General features: G+C 40.6%; 1 protein-coding gene across 1 annotated transcript in view; it reads left to right on the forward strand.

Annotated features, from left to right (window-relative positions):
* The window catches only part of kcnh2b (potassium voltage-gated channel, subfamily H (eag-related), member 2b), a 347,590-nt gene that overhangs the window by 32,691 nt on the left and 296,594 nt on the right, over positions 1-18,305 (forward strand). The window contains exon 2 of the mRNA XM_011488663.4: positions 7,601-7,831. Within this exon, the coding sequence (XP_011486965.1) occupies positions 7,601-7,831 (231 nt within the window). The remainder of the gene's footprint in view (positions 1-7,600; positions 7,832-18,305) is intronic.

The following is an 18,305-nucleotide window of genomic DNA, read 5'->3' on the forward strand; positions in this document are numbered from 1 at the left end:
AACTACCTTATAACACCCTGGTGTGGCCATTAAGTTTCTTCAATGGAATAACGAGGGTCATAGGTCATTTTCAGGGATTCCACATGTAACTATGGTGAAGCAAACTCTGCCTGACATCTTTTCCACTGAAGTTTAGTCCTGTCAGTCCGGACATTTACCCTCCATGTCACTAAGTCACTACTGCCCAACCTCATAGTGAGTGTTACCTCTCACTGACACAGTTGATGCAAGTTGCACAGAATCATCTGGGTTTTAACTCGACTTTGATGTTTTTCTGGTATTTGCTAGAGAGCATCTTGAGATTACCCTGTTTATAAATAAACCAAACTGAATAAATTAAAATAATTTGAGAGATGCTGAATATTTTAGACCAGCCAGAGCTTCTTCAACCAGCTGCCAAATTCAACTTAGTCATTTTAGACATTTGAGTTTTTAATTTGAAGAATACAATTAGAATTAAAGATAATAAGGAAACAGACTTGCAACAAAATGAGAAAACTAAAGTTGTCTGAATTGTTTCAAGTGTCACCAATAACTTTTTTTTGTTTTTTTTCTAATGCTCCCCCCCTTCACCCTCTTCTTAGCCATCATCCTTTGGCCCCTTTAAAAAATTTCCTTTTTTGGCCCTCATCTGGCCCTCTGCCCAACCCCTCTAACCTCTGCATCATTTTACTAATGTATTCCCCCTGTGTGCCTCAACAAGAAGAAAGTGTTCACTCCAGTCATTTCCATCCCATTTGCAAGTCCACCATCTGTCCTTCTGTGCTCCTGTTCTGAATACAAAATCTCCCCCCCACACCAACGTGTTCACTGAATCACCCCTCCTCACCTCCTGGAAAGCTCTGCATTTCCTACTCCCTGTCTTGATTTGAGTTGATTTTACTAATAATAAATGAAAACAAACAGCATTTTTATTAGTTTGAGAAGTATTACTCCAAATATGGAGACAATAATACAGGTAGTCCCAAATAACACACATTGACCATGTCAGTAGCGGGTATTTCCACCTGTTACTGCAATTACAGCTTGACAGTGATGTCTCCTGCTCCTCACTGGCCTCATGATGTTGTTCTGAGGCATTCCAGTCTTTCAAAAGTGCTACATGCAGTTCTGCTAGGCCACCTGGGTGCGGGGGTACAATCATCCATTCCCAGTCCTAGATGTGCTCTATTGGGTTCAGGTCAGGGGTCATTTGGGGTGCTCTGGTGGAATTGGGGGATCATGGCTTTTCTATGATGAAAGAATGTGCACTGACTAAACCATCTACAATGACCAAATCGGTTTTGTACTTACTAGTGATGCCTGTCCAGACTGTTGCTCCTCCTCCACTTAAAGAACCCTGGGGACCATGTTGACCTTGGCGTATCGCTCACTTCATCTTCTCCAGCAACGCTGAGGACCATCATTTCTGTGCAAGGTGACCTGACACTCATCAGTGAACAGAACGGTAGAGCATTGGAGCACATGATCTTGTGCCCACTGACGGTTGGCATTCACGGTGGTGTCTTAGTGTCAGTGGAGTCACCTGCAAAGGTCGTGTGTTGATCAAGTCAAAGTGGTGGAGTCTGTTGTGAATGGTTAGTCTGGAAATCCTGGTACCCCTCACATTTGCTAAATGGGCCTTCATCTGTGTGGCATTTGCTAAACCATGTCTGACTGCAGAGCTCCTTAGGCTCTGGACCTGGTTGTGGTCTGTCATTGGCAGGGCTCCTCTCCTGGGTCTGTCACAAACTCGGACAGTAGTTCTGTGTCTTGATGCAAGTCTACTGATGACACTTTGAGACTCACTAAGTTAACCTGCAACACCTGACTGTCTACTGCTTTAAATACATTATAGTGACGTTGTGTGTTCATGGCTGTTTGAATGATGAACTTGTAATGACTTGCAAAATCATCTGTTTATACCCACAGAATCTTTATGTTGATGGCAAACTGAAAAGGATTTTCTTTTACAATGTTTTGGTTTTGGCCCAATAAGTAAGACACTGAACACAGTGAGACCTTTATGTGGAAAATACTAAATGGGTTGTGTCTATCACCTCAATACAATTACATCCCTATCCCAAAATCTGTGAAGTGAAACAAACACTCTGTTTATGACATCTACTGAGTTTATCACAACTTCCCCAACTTAGGTGTTTTACGTGGTGAGTTAAAGAAACATTTATTGTCATGTTTTGTTCCATGTCATTGTACATTATATTCAATTCAATTCAACTCAATGTCATTTAAACAGCCCAATATTACAACACAGTTATCTCAATCGGCTTCACACCAGTTATTGTATATAACCTAAAATCAGTAAGAAAATACAATAGCTGATTGCTAAATTAAACTAAACAGACTAGGCTAAACTAGGCATCCTCCTTCTCGAATACCAAAAATTTTTACTCACCCATCCAAATGATCAGTATCGGGTGTCTTAATCACTTGGCCTGGCCACAGTTGTACATAATCGAGCACTCAGGCATGCTGACTGTTTTTGCAAACATTTGTGAAAGAATGGGCCGCTCTGAGGAGCTCAGTCAATTCCAGGGTGGACCAATTGGATGCCACCTGTGCAACAAATCCAGTGGTGAAATATCCTCGCTCCGTAATCTTCCACAGTCAACTGTCAGCTCTATCAGAACAAAAGAGAAGAGTTTGGGAACAACAGCAACACAGCCACCAAGTGGTAGGCCACGTAAACTGACAGAGAGGGGTCAGTGGATGCTGAAGAGCATAGCGCAAAGAGGCCGCCAACTGTCTGCACAGTCAATTGCTACAGAACAAGGTCCATGTAGACATGGATGACAGAGTCTGGTGTGGATGAACTTGACTGGCCTGCACAGAGTCCTGACCTGAACCCAATAGAACACCTTTGGGATGAATTAGAGCAGAGACTGAGAGCCAGGCCTTCTCCACCAACATCAGTGTGTGACCACACCAATGCGCTTTCAGAAGAATGGTCAAAAATTCTTAGAAACAAACTCCTCAACCTCGTGGACAGCCTTCTACCTGTTTTGACAAACTTGTGAATCATTGTTTCTGCTTGTAGGTGAAGGTGAACATTTCTGCAGATCCACTGACCTTTTTCTCATAGTTTCCATGGTGACATATGAAACCGGAGACATGGAATTCACCGAAGTGAAGAGTTTCTTTGCACATAAGAAATAAATGGAGCAAAACACTGAACACACAAAAATAATTCAACTGAGTAAATTTGACGTATTCAGTTCAGCTGAAATGTGGTTAAATTGAAAAGCACTCTGGGTTAATGCAACTTTTTTTTATTACAGATGATTGCCTTATGATGCAGAACTGGTCCTTCCAGTGGAATAGTAAGCGTTTGCCTTTCAAAATCCCTATCTGCATTTACAATCTAAACATGTGTCAGTTCTTCAGTTTCCATGGTGATTGCACAATCAGAGATGGTAAGGGCTTACAAGAGAGCTCTTTCCAGTCTGCCACAGAAATGTCTATATCAGAAAACACTCACATACTCCTGTCTTTTTTTTTAATCTACTTGCCGCTTTCTTCTATCTTCACAATCTTGTATTTATCTCCCATAACCAGGGGTTAGCAGGCATAGAGCTGCCGTGTGGACTTGTGTTTCCAGCACACAGGCTTTCCTCCTCGTGTGCCTACGCAGGGGAGATTCCAAGCACAAATGCACAATCATGGATACATAAGTCATACAAACAGCAAGCACACCCACACACACATGCTGACAGACTGCAAAGCTCCAAGGTCTTCTTTTAGTGAATTATTCAGACTGCGTTGGTGGCTTGCTCTTTAAGTGCATCTTAGATCTTGTGTCTGGATCCAAAATGTTTATGTGAAACAGGAGGAAAATGAGACAATGTTTTTGTCTAAAACAGCAGGGGCTTGTTAGCCAGACTCTCCGTTAACTGCCTGCTTCTTAGCTTCAAAAGTTTATTTAAGGAGTGTTATGGATAAAAATGCCAAAAAAAAATGATTCTGAGATAACTGGAGATTTTAATCAAATTAATTAGTAATGTTTCTTGGAAATCTGTCTTATTGCATTTAATATACAGTCCTTTTGGAGATTAGATTTATGAAATTCAGTGATTTTCCAAAACTCATACAAACTCATAGTTTATCACATCTACAAACATCAGACAACACACACAAAAAAAATATTTTTAATAGAGTCTGATATTAAAGGCATGAAAAACTACAGATTTAAGTCCTTTACTAAATAGCTTACAGTAATTTAGTTGTAATGTTTTTTACTTTGAGAGTCAATGAATCCAGAAAAGAGCCGAAAAACAGAGCAGGTGAATAAAATGTTAGTTCCTGCTTGATCTGTGAGTTTTTACGTCTTAATACAGTTTTGGAGAATTGTTCTGCCTATTGTGGATATACCACTCGCATATTTTCTTTAGTCCAATGGGAACTTCGAAATTTCACCTATATTTAGGGTTATAAAACACAATCTGAACACTTCAGATTGATGTGAAGAACACCAAAACTGCACAATTTCATTAAAGTACAAAATCCTTAAGTCTATTCGGAATCTTTGATTTGCAGAACATGCTTAAATGACACCCACATAATTAGTTTTTTAGTGGATGTGTGAGCCTGCAAACTGGACTTTAGACAGTTTTAGAGCTGCACAGTATTGTCACCTGCTGTTGTCATTATGGCCTTAGGATTAAAAGTTAACACTAGTTTAGTTAAGATCCATGTCTAGAAAGTGTCTTTGAATAAATATTTCTGAAGTAATGTTAACCCGCTTTGTCTGGCTTTTTCTTGCTTTACCTATTACCCCCCCAAATTTTGCATCGCTTACTGTTCAGCATTAACATAGTCTGGGTCCTTCAGTCTTCATCACTCACTCCAAATGCTTTTATGGACACATTTCTACTCTTTTAGTACCTGTTCCTCATTGTTTTCAGCCTTTGGGAAGCTAAGAGAGCAGCTGTCAGTAATTCACAGAAGCAGTCTATCAAGTACATCCACACAAACGCTCGCCACTGTATTCATGAATATGAGAACAGGCCCGCTGCCGTTTTATTTCTCGTGTGAGATCAGCCTGTTTAATTCAGGACGAGCAGTTTAGATCGATGATGTGTCATGAAGAATAATGAGAGAGAAGTTCTGAAAACAGATGGTGAGCAGTGAGGAAAAATATTTCTGTTCAACATTCAATCAGGAATCATTTCACTGTGGTGGCACAAATGACTAAATCAGTTATATGATTCTGGCATAAATACTGTCTGATTCCAGCTTAGTGGATACAGAACAGCAAACATGAAGAATTTACTATGCAGAATTTAAATGAAGATAATTACCCCGAGCTTTACCATGCTTAATAGGAAACTTTTTGTAGATATTTTTAGGTTGATTTCGGTCTTTGGTGATACATGTGTAATATACGTAATTCATGAGTGTTTCTTGCATTCGTCATTCGTTGATGTGCGCAGATGTCCGTCGGGGTTTTGGCCGACGGGTCTTTGGGTGAATTTGGTTTTGAGCTGTTCAAAATTTTGGGTCGCTTGAGAATTAAGCACCTTATCTGTATTTTGTGTAGTTTATGCGCAATTATTACATAAATCTTACGCATTTCTGTGTCATCTTTGTAAGATGCATACGCACATTTGTGGCTTTCCACGACCGTTCCACATATGTATAATGAACTTTTCATGCATTTACCACCAATACTTTTATATCTTGTACACGACGCAAATATCACGTTAAAATTACGTCATTTACACATGACTCACTAATGAATTGCATATAAATAGCACAAAAATCACACGCGGTTCATCTTCTGTGTTGATTTACGTGTTCCTTGAGTGGTTTATTGGTACTTCTTCTGTAGTTTTAACTTTTCCACATATATTCACGTATGATCAACTGTCATCCGTGCATTATGCACGCAATGTTGGAAGCGGCTGTCTGAACAGCCTTAAGATATAATAATAATACTTTAAATAGAATTACAGAAAATTACAAGCTCTTCATGTGTTATTGGCAGTTCACACTGTTGCTCAAAGGAAAACAAATACACTTAAACATTTTATGTGTGGACTCTTGAAAGGCTACTATAGATTCTTTATCATTTTTATACTTAGGTTTACCTTACTCTGCATTTTGTACCAAATACTGCTTTTCTAAAGACGTTTTTGAGGCATTGCAGAAGGAAGTTGGATGTAAGTAAAACTCTGATTAATCTCTCTGGGTTTGTGACCAAATAGCAAGTAAGTAGCATCTTAATGCAAGTGTAACAGGACGTGATCTGTTCATTTTAATTACACAAAATATTGACTGTCTCTAAGTTTCTTTCCCCCCTTGTATTCTGTGTTGGGTTTTGTAGCCCCTCCTTAATGTGTTCTTCTTCGTGGTTTTCTCTTTATAAGGTTGGCGCTTTCTTTCCCTCTCTCCTTTTTGTTTTACTGTCCAGCGGGAGAGGTGGGTGTCCTGTAATGTTAGCCATATGAATCCTCATTTTATGTTAATTATTGTGCCATATACTGTTATTATTTGGAATCTGTTGTGAAAAACATAAAAACCTTTGTAGATGTTAACTGTTTATTTCAGAATAAGAATTTCCTGTTCATGTTCTGTGCTCCCTCTACCTCTCACCCTCATGTAGGAGCTAATACGGGATGCTAACACCGTAATTTCTATTTTCTTTTTGGAATATTGCCAGGTATGTGTTAGCGGGGCCTTTTTGTTTTACTGTCCAGCGGGAGAGGAGCTAATACGGGATGCTAACACCGTAATTTCTATTTTCTTTTTGGAATATTGCCAGATACGCAATAAACGGAGGTGGTCTCCAAGGGTGCTGATGTGTCCCGAGATCTTTTGACTTCCTAAACACAACGCAGAAGTGATCCGGTTACACAAGCATGTAGATGGCATATTGGTGTCTCCATGAACAAACTCTGGAAGAGGCAACCACCCGAAGGATTTAAGAACAAGTTAAATGAAATAATGTTCAACAAATGGTGCAACAATGAAGTTGGTAGCTACTATAAAAATACTATGAACAAACATTAAGAACAGGAAAACAAAGTAAAATGTTGCAACAAAAAAAGGTTACCAAGACTGGGAAGATAGGAATTTTTCAGGAAAGGAAAAATGATCTGAGCTAGTTCATTTAGGGGGCTTTTATTATGAATATTATTTCACATTCATTTTTTTAATTATTTCTTTTATATAAAGGATTAAGCAGAAAAAGTGATTCATAAATGAAGATGTATTCAAAATAAAGACACACACAGCAAAAGTAACTCCAAAAACAACAGCAAAAAGGGCATGAAGCAAAAAAAGCATGCAAGGTTTGCATGCAAGTCACTTGCTGAATTAATTTTCTTCCACAACTATAGTAAAAGCAACTCCAGTCTGTCAGCTTTTTCATACGCACTCACCTTTCTATTGCTTTTTAAGCAAAATATTTTAATATATCTCTGTCATCACCATTTTTTTTCCACTTGTGTCTACTGTTATACAGCTAAAAAAAAGTTTCAATCGAGGTCAAATCAGCTCGGAAGGGAAGTGTATATTTGCTGTTGGATCATCCCAGTATGTTTGTGGCTTTGATCCCTTTCTTTTCTGTGGCATTAAAAATCTTTTCCTCTTTTCATCACAGGTCGTAAGTTTATCATTGCCAATGCAAGAGTGGAGAACTGCGCCATCATCTTCTGCAACGATGGCTTCTGCCACATGTGTGGTTACTCGCGGGCAGAGATCATGCAGAAGCCGTGCACCTGTAACTTCCTGTACGGACCTGAAACCAAGCGGCTGGCCATTGCCCAGATGGCTCAGGCCCTGCTGGGCTCCGAGGAGAGGAAAGTGGAGATCAACCTGTACCACAAAGACGGTAGGATGCCAGAATAAAATATACAGTAAAGAGGCTTTGGGAGACATTTTTGTTGATGTCAAGCCAAGATCAGTTTTTTATCCGTGGAAGGTTAACTTGTGGATGAATCTGGTATTAAACATCATTGACTGTGATCTCACATAGTGGGTCTTTACAAAAGTATAAAACAAAAATTAAACCCTTGAGTGGAGTTCTAAGGTGCTCCCTGCCCCCACTGTCACTGCTACACCCTGCTAAGGCTGCCGTCCCTGCCACCCTGATCAAAGCTGGATGTGACAAATTCATGACAAGGCTGGTTTTCTGTTGGTTTTATTTCCATAGCAACCATTTTATGTTTTGGTCACCTTACGATCACGACCAGATCTATGTAAGTTTTAGAAAATTCATCAGAAGTAAAGGGTTGGATGTCCTTGGCAACTGAGGTTTTTTGTAAAGCACATGCACATTCCTTAAATGTTCATATCATGTGTCGAGCCGTTTTTTTATTTGAGCCAACGATTCATGTATTAAATGTTAAAATTAAATGTTATATTCTGGTAAAAATATGCGATCAATAAAGGAACGCCACTTATGCAAGCTCACCACGCTAATCTAATTAAAAAGTACAACTTCTAATTGCAACATTTTTCTCCAGTTGCTTCCCATTGATACTTGAGAACTTAGAAGCTGATAAATTGAAATCCCAAGAAGGAGTTTAAATATGTAGCTGCTACTAAAGGTGATATTGTTTTACAATACAAAATGGCCGCTTCTTTCTGAGGTCAAAAGTCATCAAAATGTCAGACCTAAGCTTAACAAACGTTTTTCTCATGTTTTGGGAAAATGTAAAAATCGCCAAATTTCAAACTTTACTAGAAAATGGCCGCTAAGCTGTTGGTTCTGTGGTCATCCCATAGCAATTTTAATACTTCCTTTGGATATTCGTGGCAGATTTGTTTTGGTTTTATTTGTGGAGTTTCAAATATTTTGAGCCCCGAAAGAGATTTCTGACCAATTCATTTTTTCTGGATGGCTTCGCCCGCTGTGATGTCATCGTTTTTTGGTGGTTGTTGTTTATTATGTCCAAAAGTTATTTTCCACAGGTACCAGGTGCATGCAAAAAGACAGATCTGGGTGAAGTTGAGGTCGGATCAGTTTTTTGCGAGCCTAAAACAGCTGTAATTTTTTTCCAAAACAAAAAGGTATGTACTCAGGAGTAACGTAAATCTTGGATTAAATTAACACATTAAGGTCTGGTTGTAAAGTTACTCCAATGTTGGACGGGTTCCATGGTGACACAAAATATGTGGTGGAGGAAGAGATGGGAAGGGAAGAGCTTGTCACTAAGCAAGAGGGAAAATGGGGCAAAGATGAGTGAGAAGGATCCAGGTGATTGTGTAAATAGAGGACCACCGGGAGAAAAGTGGAGAAATGGAGTGAGAAGATAACAAAGACAAGACGCCAACGTCAGAGAGTGTGATTCCCACTGAGTTGGAAAGTTAAAATTAGAGATAAAAACCACAGATTGGATAGGAAGCGTGATACCCATCAGAAGCCTTTCTGCCAGATCACACTCCCCTCCCTCTACATTTTGCACTTCCCACTGTTTATACTGGGGATGTGAAAACACGGTGACACTGTTATCCAAATGGAACTCACAAAAACAAACTCAAAATATTTTCTGAGTCTTTTTAAGTTGTTCTTTTTTTGGGTCATCTGGAGAACATAGGCAGAAAATGTTGGGGAAGGCCACATCTATAGGGGTTGACACTATGGACAACAAAATGAATCATTGTAGTTAAGCAGGAGCTTTAATAATCACCATAATACCTTAGTCAAAACTGTACTGACAGGTGGATATGTCTGCAAATGAAAAATGGGCAAACCTGTCAAGAGCATGCAGGTGGCTCGAACGAAATTTTAGGATCGTATACCACTCATTGAGTCTGTAGAGAGAAAATGTTTATGCAGCAAAGTCTTATACAACATGGAAGGGTAAAATAAAGGTGAGACAAAGGTGTGTCTTACAGATTCTTCCCCTTTTTTCACCCCCCACAAAACCTGCGTACTGAGCTAGGGCCCCACAAGAGCCGTTTAAGTAACAGCTGTTCACTCCTTCTGTGCAACCTGACTGCTAAAAATGAGAAAAGTGTTGTTTTTGTGGGCGTGCTACAGGCATTTACATATGACGTGCGCACCCCGTGCGGTGCACCATAAGTGCATGTAATTAGCCTTAAAAAAACATTCCGATATACTTAACACACGCACAACCTAGGTATGTTCTATTTTTATAATGTCCCTTAAGGTGATTGCACGAGCCACAAGGGAACTGCAAGACACACCTGTGCTCCTCTCTATGACCCTCTACGGGCCCAGACAACCCAAAAACCAATGGCACACTTACAGGTCAACCCCCGTAAGGGTGCTTGTGAAAAAGACATAACTAGTTGGGGAATGTCCTCATGTAAAACTTTTAATTTGTATTTATGGAATTTCTTTATTTATTAGAAATAAATATTAGATTTAAAGAAATTGTATTTCATATATTCTTATGTGTACCTTTGGTATTTTATACTAATTGATCAACAGCCTGATTGGCTGTTGATCAATTTTGTCAGTCAATCAATTTCATGCCTTGCCTGCTGTACAGAGACACACACGTACAGTTTGGCAGAGTTATAAATCTTCTATCCCGATCAGATCTTTGTTTTCATTCTATAAATCTGGACTTATTTTTCTGTGAAGGTTTGAACTCAGAGTTTAAACAAGAGAGAAAAGCGGGAAAATGTTGATCTCTGCCTGAGAAAAGTGTAGACAGTGTGTAGTGATGGGTTTTTACAGCCATAAAACATCTGTAATTCTATCTTGCATGTCACCTATTGCAGGGATTTTATGGAACCTCAGCGAGTTGGTTTGTGTATGAATATATTTTTGAATCGCTCTTTTTTGACGGTAGTGTAGGGGTCTGCAACCTGTAGCTCCTCTTTCATCCCTGAGCAGGGGCTCTGTGTGGTTTCATAAAATAACCATCATGTTCTAAAATTTTCTTGGTGCCTTTAACCCCATAGGACAGGGGTGTCAAACTCATTTTCACCGAGGGCCACATCAGCATAGTGGCTGTCCTTAAAGGGCCAGATGTAACTTACATATGTAACTAAATGTAATGAAACACAAATGTAACTACTCCTTAATGTTAAACTTTTTAAAGTAACAATTACAGTTGCATAGAAAACATGTTTGCTTGTTACTCTAGCATAAATCCTTTTAAATTTGATTCTGTCAGGTTAGGTTATATGGACAGTGTTTAAGTCCTAATGTATTGTTGCCCAATCCGATATTTCAAGTCCAATTCCCCCTAGATATAAATAAGGATGTACGAGACAGCAGGAGGAAGAGAGCACTGTGAACACGCGGAGGGGGCGTGTCTGTGGCTGTGAATGAGGACTATCATCTGTTATGGGGAAAGTCCCTGGCTGCATTCTGCAGATCGAGGCGTGGGCGGGTTTAAACACGCTGAGGCACGCCCACAATGTGATTTTTTTTAAATCACAATAAATAGCCAGTTTAGCTCGTGCTGGTTTGCGGCGCCTTCCATCCGTGAAACCCGGGTTCGACTCCGGGCTGCTCCCTGTTCCCTTCTCTACCTCTGCCGGTTCCAAGCCTGGTTTGAGAAGGTTGCGTCAGGAAGGGCATCCGGCGTAAAACATTGCCAAGTTTACCATGCGACTTGTTCGCTGTGGCGACCCCTGATGGGAGAAGCCGAAAGTGGAAGAATAAAGGTTGGCATTCAAAATACTAAATGGGTCTCAGCTTTGTGAAGCTGATCTGGTTTCTCAGTCAGTAATGACTGTTGAGGAGGGTATTCTCTCAGGTGCAGGTTGGTTGTGGAGCCGGTTCAAGATGGAATTGTTTTCTTACAGACTCTAAATTTTCTTTTCACATTATCAATTAAAGTGAAGTGGTTTCGGATTTTGCTTCTTTTTCCAGTGTTGTCTCTTCTAGTCTTAGTGTTGCACCTGGCGCTCTTTGCCATTCATGCACAGCTGCGCGGTTGCTGTGCTGTGTATTGACCAATTGTGAAGAGAAAAAGACGTTAGAAAGAGTGAAGGACAGTTAAAAATGGTTCCCAGGAAGAAACAAGCTTTTGTAGTTCGCTTTAAAGCGATTCGGTCATCTCACCAGTCATATCCACAATCGAGTGTTTAGTTCATAGAAATTTTTTTTTGTTTGGATTTGCATGCGACTGTGATCGTCTCCAGGGTTTATTTATAACATGATCGACATCCTGATCATTGACTTGCTGCATCTATGAATGCACTGGGGAAGAGGAGGGTGGTGTGTTCGTCCACTGAGCAGGAAATGCAGAGGCGAAAAAAAAGAAGCAAATTGTATTTTCTAGTGTAGTGCAAAATATGATACGTATTTATATGAGATAAGAACTGTTTTTTAGTTCTTCTAAAAAGACAGTACATGTTCATGAAGTTAAATGAGAAGTAAATAAAAGCCTCATCATGCAGAACCTCTAAGGGTCGTCCAGCTGTTGTATTTTTGTGAGCAGGAACCAGGCAAGCTGCTCGTCCCTGGAGCGGCTCCCCTGTGATGACGACTATGATCAGCTCATAGGTTCATAAAAATAATTTTAAAAAACAAAACAAAAAACAAATGGGCTGGGTAAAAAAGTAAAAGAGTAAAAAATCGAGATGTAGACATTTTCTGAGTAAAGTTCTATGTGACTATTGACCTGGGTCTACTGCCACGACTCTCGCCGGCGTGTAATCCCAACAGTGTTCTGACCCAGGTTGGATATCGATGGAGAATTTTAAGAAAATTGAAATTACTGAAGAAAACAGTAGGTTTAATGTACAGATTTGTTTGCTTTCAACGACTTTACCAGTATGATTAATATGTAATGAGGAATTAGTAAACAACAAAGTCTCAAATGTGGCGAGACATTCCAGGATAAACACGCAGCTTTTGCCTAAAAACATTCTGATTGAGATAAGAAAAAAGTTGTTTGTTGATAAAATATTATTGGAAAAGCGGATTAACTGCTAGTTGATCACGCCATATCTCCTAGTTTTGTGGCCCTTGGGAAATAGTTCTCATTGGAACCCATTAAATGAGAGAGGTTACAAAAAATGAACGTCTCTTCAGGGACTTTCAAAAACGAGTGACATTATGCCATTCACTGGAAAAAACGGGTTTTCCAAAAGGTGTTGTGGCTTTCTGTGGGAAGCTGATTCAAATGGCCCTTTAAGTGGTAAAGATTGCTGACCTTTGCCCTAGTGCCTCCTCTGTCTCAGCCTTTCACCTCAAGCCTTTAGTTCCAAAGACCCTTCTTAGATAACACTTGTGGGCTCCCTTCAAGCCTTCCAATGCCTGCTGATTGAATACCGTAGACGAGACTCATCCATAATGCAAAAGGGAGGAAACACTACGCCATCTCCTCTTGTTCCCTTTGACTTCATATTCTCCTCCTCTGCCCCCCTATATCTTGTTAAGACGACAAGATGAAGACAGGAGCAGCTCCCAGAGTGTAACAAATAAAAGTACCACAGCATAGATTTCAGATATCAGGGTGCAAATTGCACAGCTACCAAAACACACAACATCCAAACCTAGGAAAAACACAATGTGTGCAGGCAGGGAGTTCACTTATCTTACGGAAAGCTTGGGTACGAGCCTTCATGATGATGGATCTTCCATCTAGTTTTCAGGATCAATTGTTGGAGTCAAGTTTGTTTAATAAGCTATCCACACACTCTGATAACGCATGAGTTTATCAAGCAGAAGTATCATCTTGTTGGTAAACAGACTGCTGGTTTGTTGTTGTTGGTCCTGGGGAAGATCTGTTGTTGCTTTTAATAGTACGCTTGATTAAAGGTGATATAGTGAATTATTAACTCTTTAACACCGGAGATGTTGCTGGCAATAGCTAAAACAGTTGCGTATAACTCTTCAACCGTTTACAGGATCAACGTGAATCACCTGCGTAAACACTTCACTACTGTTAGGTTTTGCAAATCAGCGCAAAGCTGCTTTTCTCTGCTTAAGAATCCGCTGGAATCACATCAACATTACAACAATTACATAAACGATTGAAAAGCGACACGGGTCGAAATGTTGTAAACACTGAAGTTAAAGGGTTAAGACTACGTGTCTTTTTATTACTTTTAGGTTAATATTTTTGTCTCTTGAAGGCAGCTCTAGTTTAAGAATTGGAGCACTGGATTGCTAATTGAAATTGGGAATGAATTCTCAGCTTTGGCTATCTACAAGTCATTATGTCAGTGGGGAAAGCTTTTGGGCTGGCTTTGCATCTGTGACAAGTCCAATTTGAAAACTTCCTATAGGCTTTAGGTTTTATTGAGGGTAAGCCATGCATACAGTTGAAATAGACCATGGCATGTATTTAAATACAATACAAGCACTTTACAAGGCACACCTGTCCAACTGCTCGTTGACACAAATTTCTAATCAGCCAATCAATCAGATGGCAGCAACTCAAGATTCAAGATTCGTTTATTGTTATTTCACACATAGTATTTGTTGAGAAATACACAGGTGAGACAAAAAGTTGTTCCTCACTAGTTTGACAGTGCAAAGAAATCAAGCAATAAAATGGCAATCAACTAGAATAAAAATAGCAATAAAATAAAATAGAAACCAGCTTTCAGTGTTAAATAAACAAACAGTCTTCAGTCATCAAAGTGACCATGTGCATTTAGCAGCAGTCTTTTATGAGGAGGGTTGGTTGTGAGAATCTGTATGCATATCTTGTGTCTTTACGTAATGTGGGGGTTTTGGTAATCCATTGGGTCTAATTGCGGTGTGGAGTTTGTGAGAGCATGAATGCATGAGGAGGACAGTCCATTCAGCAGTCTCACAGCTTGTGGAAAGAAGCTTTTTAACATCCTGCTAGATCTGCAGCTGATACTCCTGAACCGCATCCCAGATGGCAGGAGGGAGAACAGTCCATGAGAGGGGTGTTGAGGGTCCCTAATGATGGAGGTTGCTCTGCGTAAGCAGCGCTGCTCATATAACTCTTCCAGAATCGGGAGAGGTGCACCAACCACCCTGCTCGCAGACTTAACAATCTTACAGAGCTGTTGTTTGTCCTGAACGTTGCAGCTGCCAAACCAGGATGTAAAGCTCTCTGTCAGAATGTTTTCAATGGTGACCTTGTAGAAAGTGATGGGCCGAGGTGTTGGAATTCCTGCCTTCCTGAGTCTCCGGAGGGGATGGAGGGGCTTTTGTGCTTTCCTGATGACCATTGTGGAGTTGGTGGAGAAGGACAAGTCATTAGTGAGATGCACCCTCAGGGACTTGACACTGTCAACCTTCTCCACAGCAGCACCATCTATGGTCAGATGCGTGCCCTGAAGTCGATCAGCATTTCTTTTGTTTTGTCCACTTTGATCTGGAAGTCATGGGATTTACACCACACTGCTAGCTGCTCCACCTCCATTCTGTAAGCAGACTTCATCATTGTCACTTATGAATCCAATCACTGTTGTGTCGTCTGCAAATTTGACAATGTGGTTGGTGCTTTATCTAGCTGCATAGTCATGCGTGAGCAGACTGAACAGCAGTGTGCTCTGGACACACCCTTGTGGTATGCATGTGCTCACTGAGATGGGGCTCGATGTCTGTCTTTCGAAAGCTGAGCGTCCTGTTCCAGATTGCCGTGTTCAGTCCTGGTAGCCTCAGCTTCTCCAGTAGTTGCTGTGGAATGATGGTGTTAAAAGCCGAGCTAAAGTCGATGAAGATGACTCTAGCATAGGTGTTTTTTCCTCTCCAGATGTGACAGTGTGAGGTGGTGAATGGTGGAGATGACATCTTCCGTGTATTGATTTGTTTTATATGCAAATTTTAAAGGGTCCATATTTATTAGAAGACTGTTCTTGATGTGATTTAGGACCAAACACTCTAGACATTTGGCTACAATGAGTGTGAGGGCCAGGGAGCGAAGGTTGTTTGGGCAGGCTGGATTTGACTTCTTTGGGACTGGAGTAATAATTGTAGTTTTTAGGCAGTCTTTCAGAAACTGTCCTGGGATGTTGTCTGGGCCAGCTGCTTTGCGTGGATTGATGGAGGAGAAGGCCTTCCTCACCTCAGCGGTTGACAACTGCAATGCTGCGTTGCTGGATTACAGCGGGAGCATCTGTGCTTGGGTGGTGTTTTTTACCTCAAAATGGGCGTGGAAGTTGTTCAGTTCCTATGGTAGAGAGCGGTTGTTCTGGCATATTGCCAAGAGGGGGTGCTTATAGTCCGTGATGTTTCGAAAACACCTGCCACAGTTGACGTGAATCTTTCTCACACATGAAGTTGCTGTTCAGAGTTTGTGTGTACAGCTTCTTCATCCTCTCTAATCCCCCATGATAGGTTTCTCCTTGCCAGAGTATATGCTGCTGCATCTCCAGATTTAAATGAAAACCTGCTTAAAAGTACAGATAAAATAAACGGATTCCGTTCAAAGCTGCAACTCTAGCAGCAACATGTGGAAATTGGCAATCTTGAAATGTTCCCACTCACCAATAAATGGCAAGATGTTAATACTGTAGCACTGTGTGAGATAGTAGTTAAATATTTGAAAACTCTTAAGGAGAAGATGTCATTTTATTTTCCTTCAACCTTCACGGACTGCCTTGACTGGGTTAGGGACCCATTCAGCTCAGCATCAGCTGTTGGAAAGGACATGAATTTACAGTAGCAGGAGGAACTAACTGAACTGAGACAAGATCGTGGTCTCAAGCTAAATTTTGCTGATCTACGTTTGGACAGTTTTTGGTTGGCAGCTGCCAAAGAGTTCCCCATGCTTGCTGTGACAAAGTAAATGTATCAACTTGTCACCTGTCTGTCATAGCTCATCACTTTTAGACACATCATGCATGTAAAGCACAATCACCAAATGTTTAAGACTGGTTTGATTTTTGTCATGTTTCTCACCTTCTCTTCCTGGTGCCCAAGGAACAAAATGGTGGCCAAGGCCTTTGCTTACTGTTTAGTAGTTGGGCACAGGAAGAGAAAAGAATTTGGATTTCTTTATATACCTTTTGTTGTAATTATTTGAGTTGTTTGTTTATTTATGTATGTCTTTGTTTGCAGGACTTTAACTGTATTATTTCAAGACATTCATATCCTTGTTGTAATTATTTGAAATGTTTGTTTAAAATGGCTTCCTTCCTGGGCGTGGCCAGCCAATTAAATGGAGCCCATAAAAGAGAAGGATGCATGAGCAAGAAGCATGAGTGAGCTGTGCAGCCAAGGTGTAACAGAGAATAAAAAAACCTGTTTCTGAACTCAAAAAGTAATTTACCTCCTATGTAAACCAGGCCACTCTTGTTATATCACATTGTGACATTTTGGTGTCAGAAGTGGGATAGTAGACCTGTAGGAAGCAGCACAAAGTTGACAAGCAGGCAAAAGAAACCTCCAAATGAGAGCCGCCCAGAAGTTTCCCCGGATGTTGGTTACCAGCCGGGGACAGCAGGAGGCCAATCCGAAGACGTTAGCAATTCAGCTGAACTTAATAGTCTTCTTCGTGGCCTGTTGCAACAGCAAGCAGAGCGAGATGCCAAGGCTGAGCAGGAGATCAGGCGTCAGGAGGACCGGTGAAGGATCCAACACCAGTTTGTTCAACTCCAGCATGAAGTTGCTGGAGTTGAATGGATGCTGATGACACAATAGACTATGCTTGGGTCAAATATGCTCTGTTACAGAAGTTTGAGATAAATTCAGAGACATATCGGATGAGATTTCATTCCAGTGCCCTGGGTGTAGGAGAAACTCAGAGAGATCTACAGGTTTGTCTCAAAGACTTGTATGTGAAATGTGAAATGAGTCCTAGTGGAAAGATGAAGGAGCATATTGGACACACCAACATTATGGAGCAGTTCCTGAAGGTGGTGAGCCCAGAACTGCGTACGTGGATAAAGGAGCAGAACCCGAAGACATCAAAGGAAGCAGCGGACCTGGCTGAATCCTTCCTGGTTGCTTTTCGTCAGTTGAAAGAGTCTCGCCAAACTCCCCCTCACCCACAGACTTCTTGGGGTAAGCCTGCAGGTCAGAGAGACTTCCCAACCAGACTTGTGAAATCTATGTCTGTTCCACCTAAATTGGTTTGTCATTTTTGTGGTCAGCTGTGTCACTTTAAAAATGAATGTCCAACTTTACATGCTAAAAACTATATGTGTTGTTCAATGTTACCTGTAAGTTAGAGAATCATGTTGCAGACACTGGTTTCAGGAAGTAACCGCACCCTGGTTCAACAAGACAGTCTTCAAGGAGATGTTATGTTTTCTGGGGGTACAATTAACATTTATTGTGTAGCGCCCGTCCCATGTAGCAAACGAAACTGTAAACAACTCAAATATTGTAGTACTATGGGCGGGGCCCTGGGTGTGATTGTTATGGTTTCAACTTCTAAGTATTTTTTGTAGTTGATTACTGCCTAAGTTAAATAATTTCAAAACCTACTTTGAATCTAATGACT

Source organism: Oryzias latipes, chromosome 20 (genome assembly GCF_053564925.1).
Source record: "Oryzias latipes strain Hd-rR chromosome 20, Olatipes_Hd-rR_3.1".
Lineage (NCBI taxonomy): Eukaryota > Metazoa > Chordata > Actinopteri > Beloniformes > Adrianichthyidae > Oryzias > Oryzias latipes.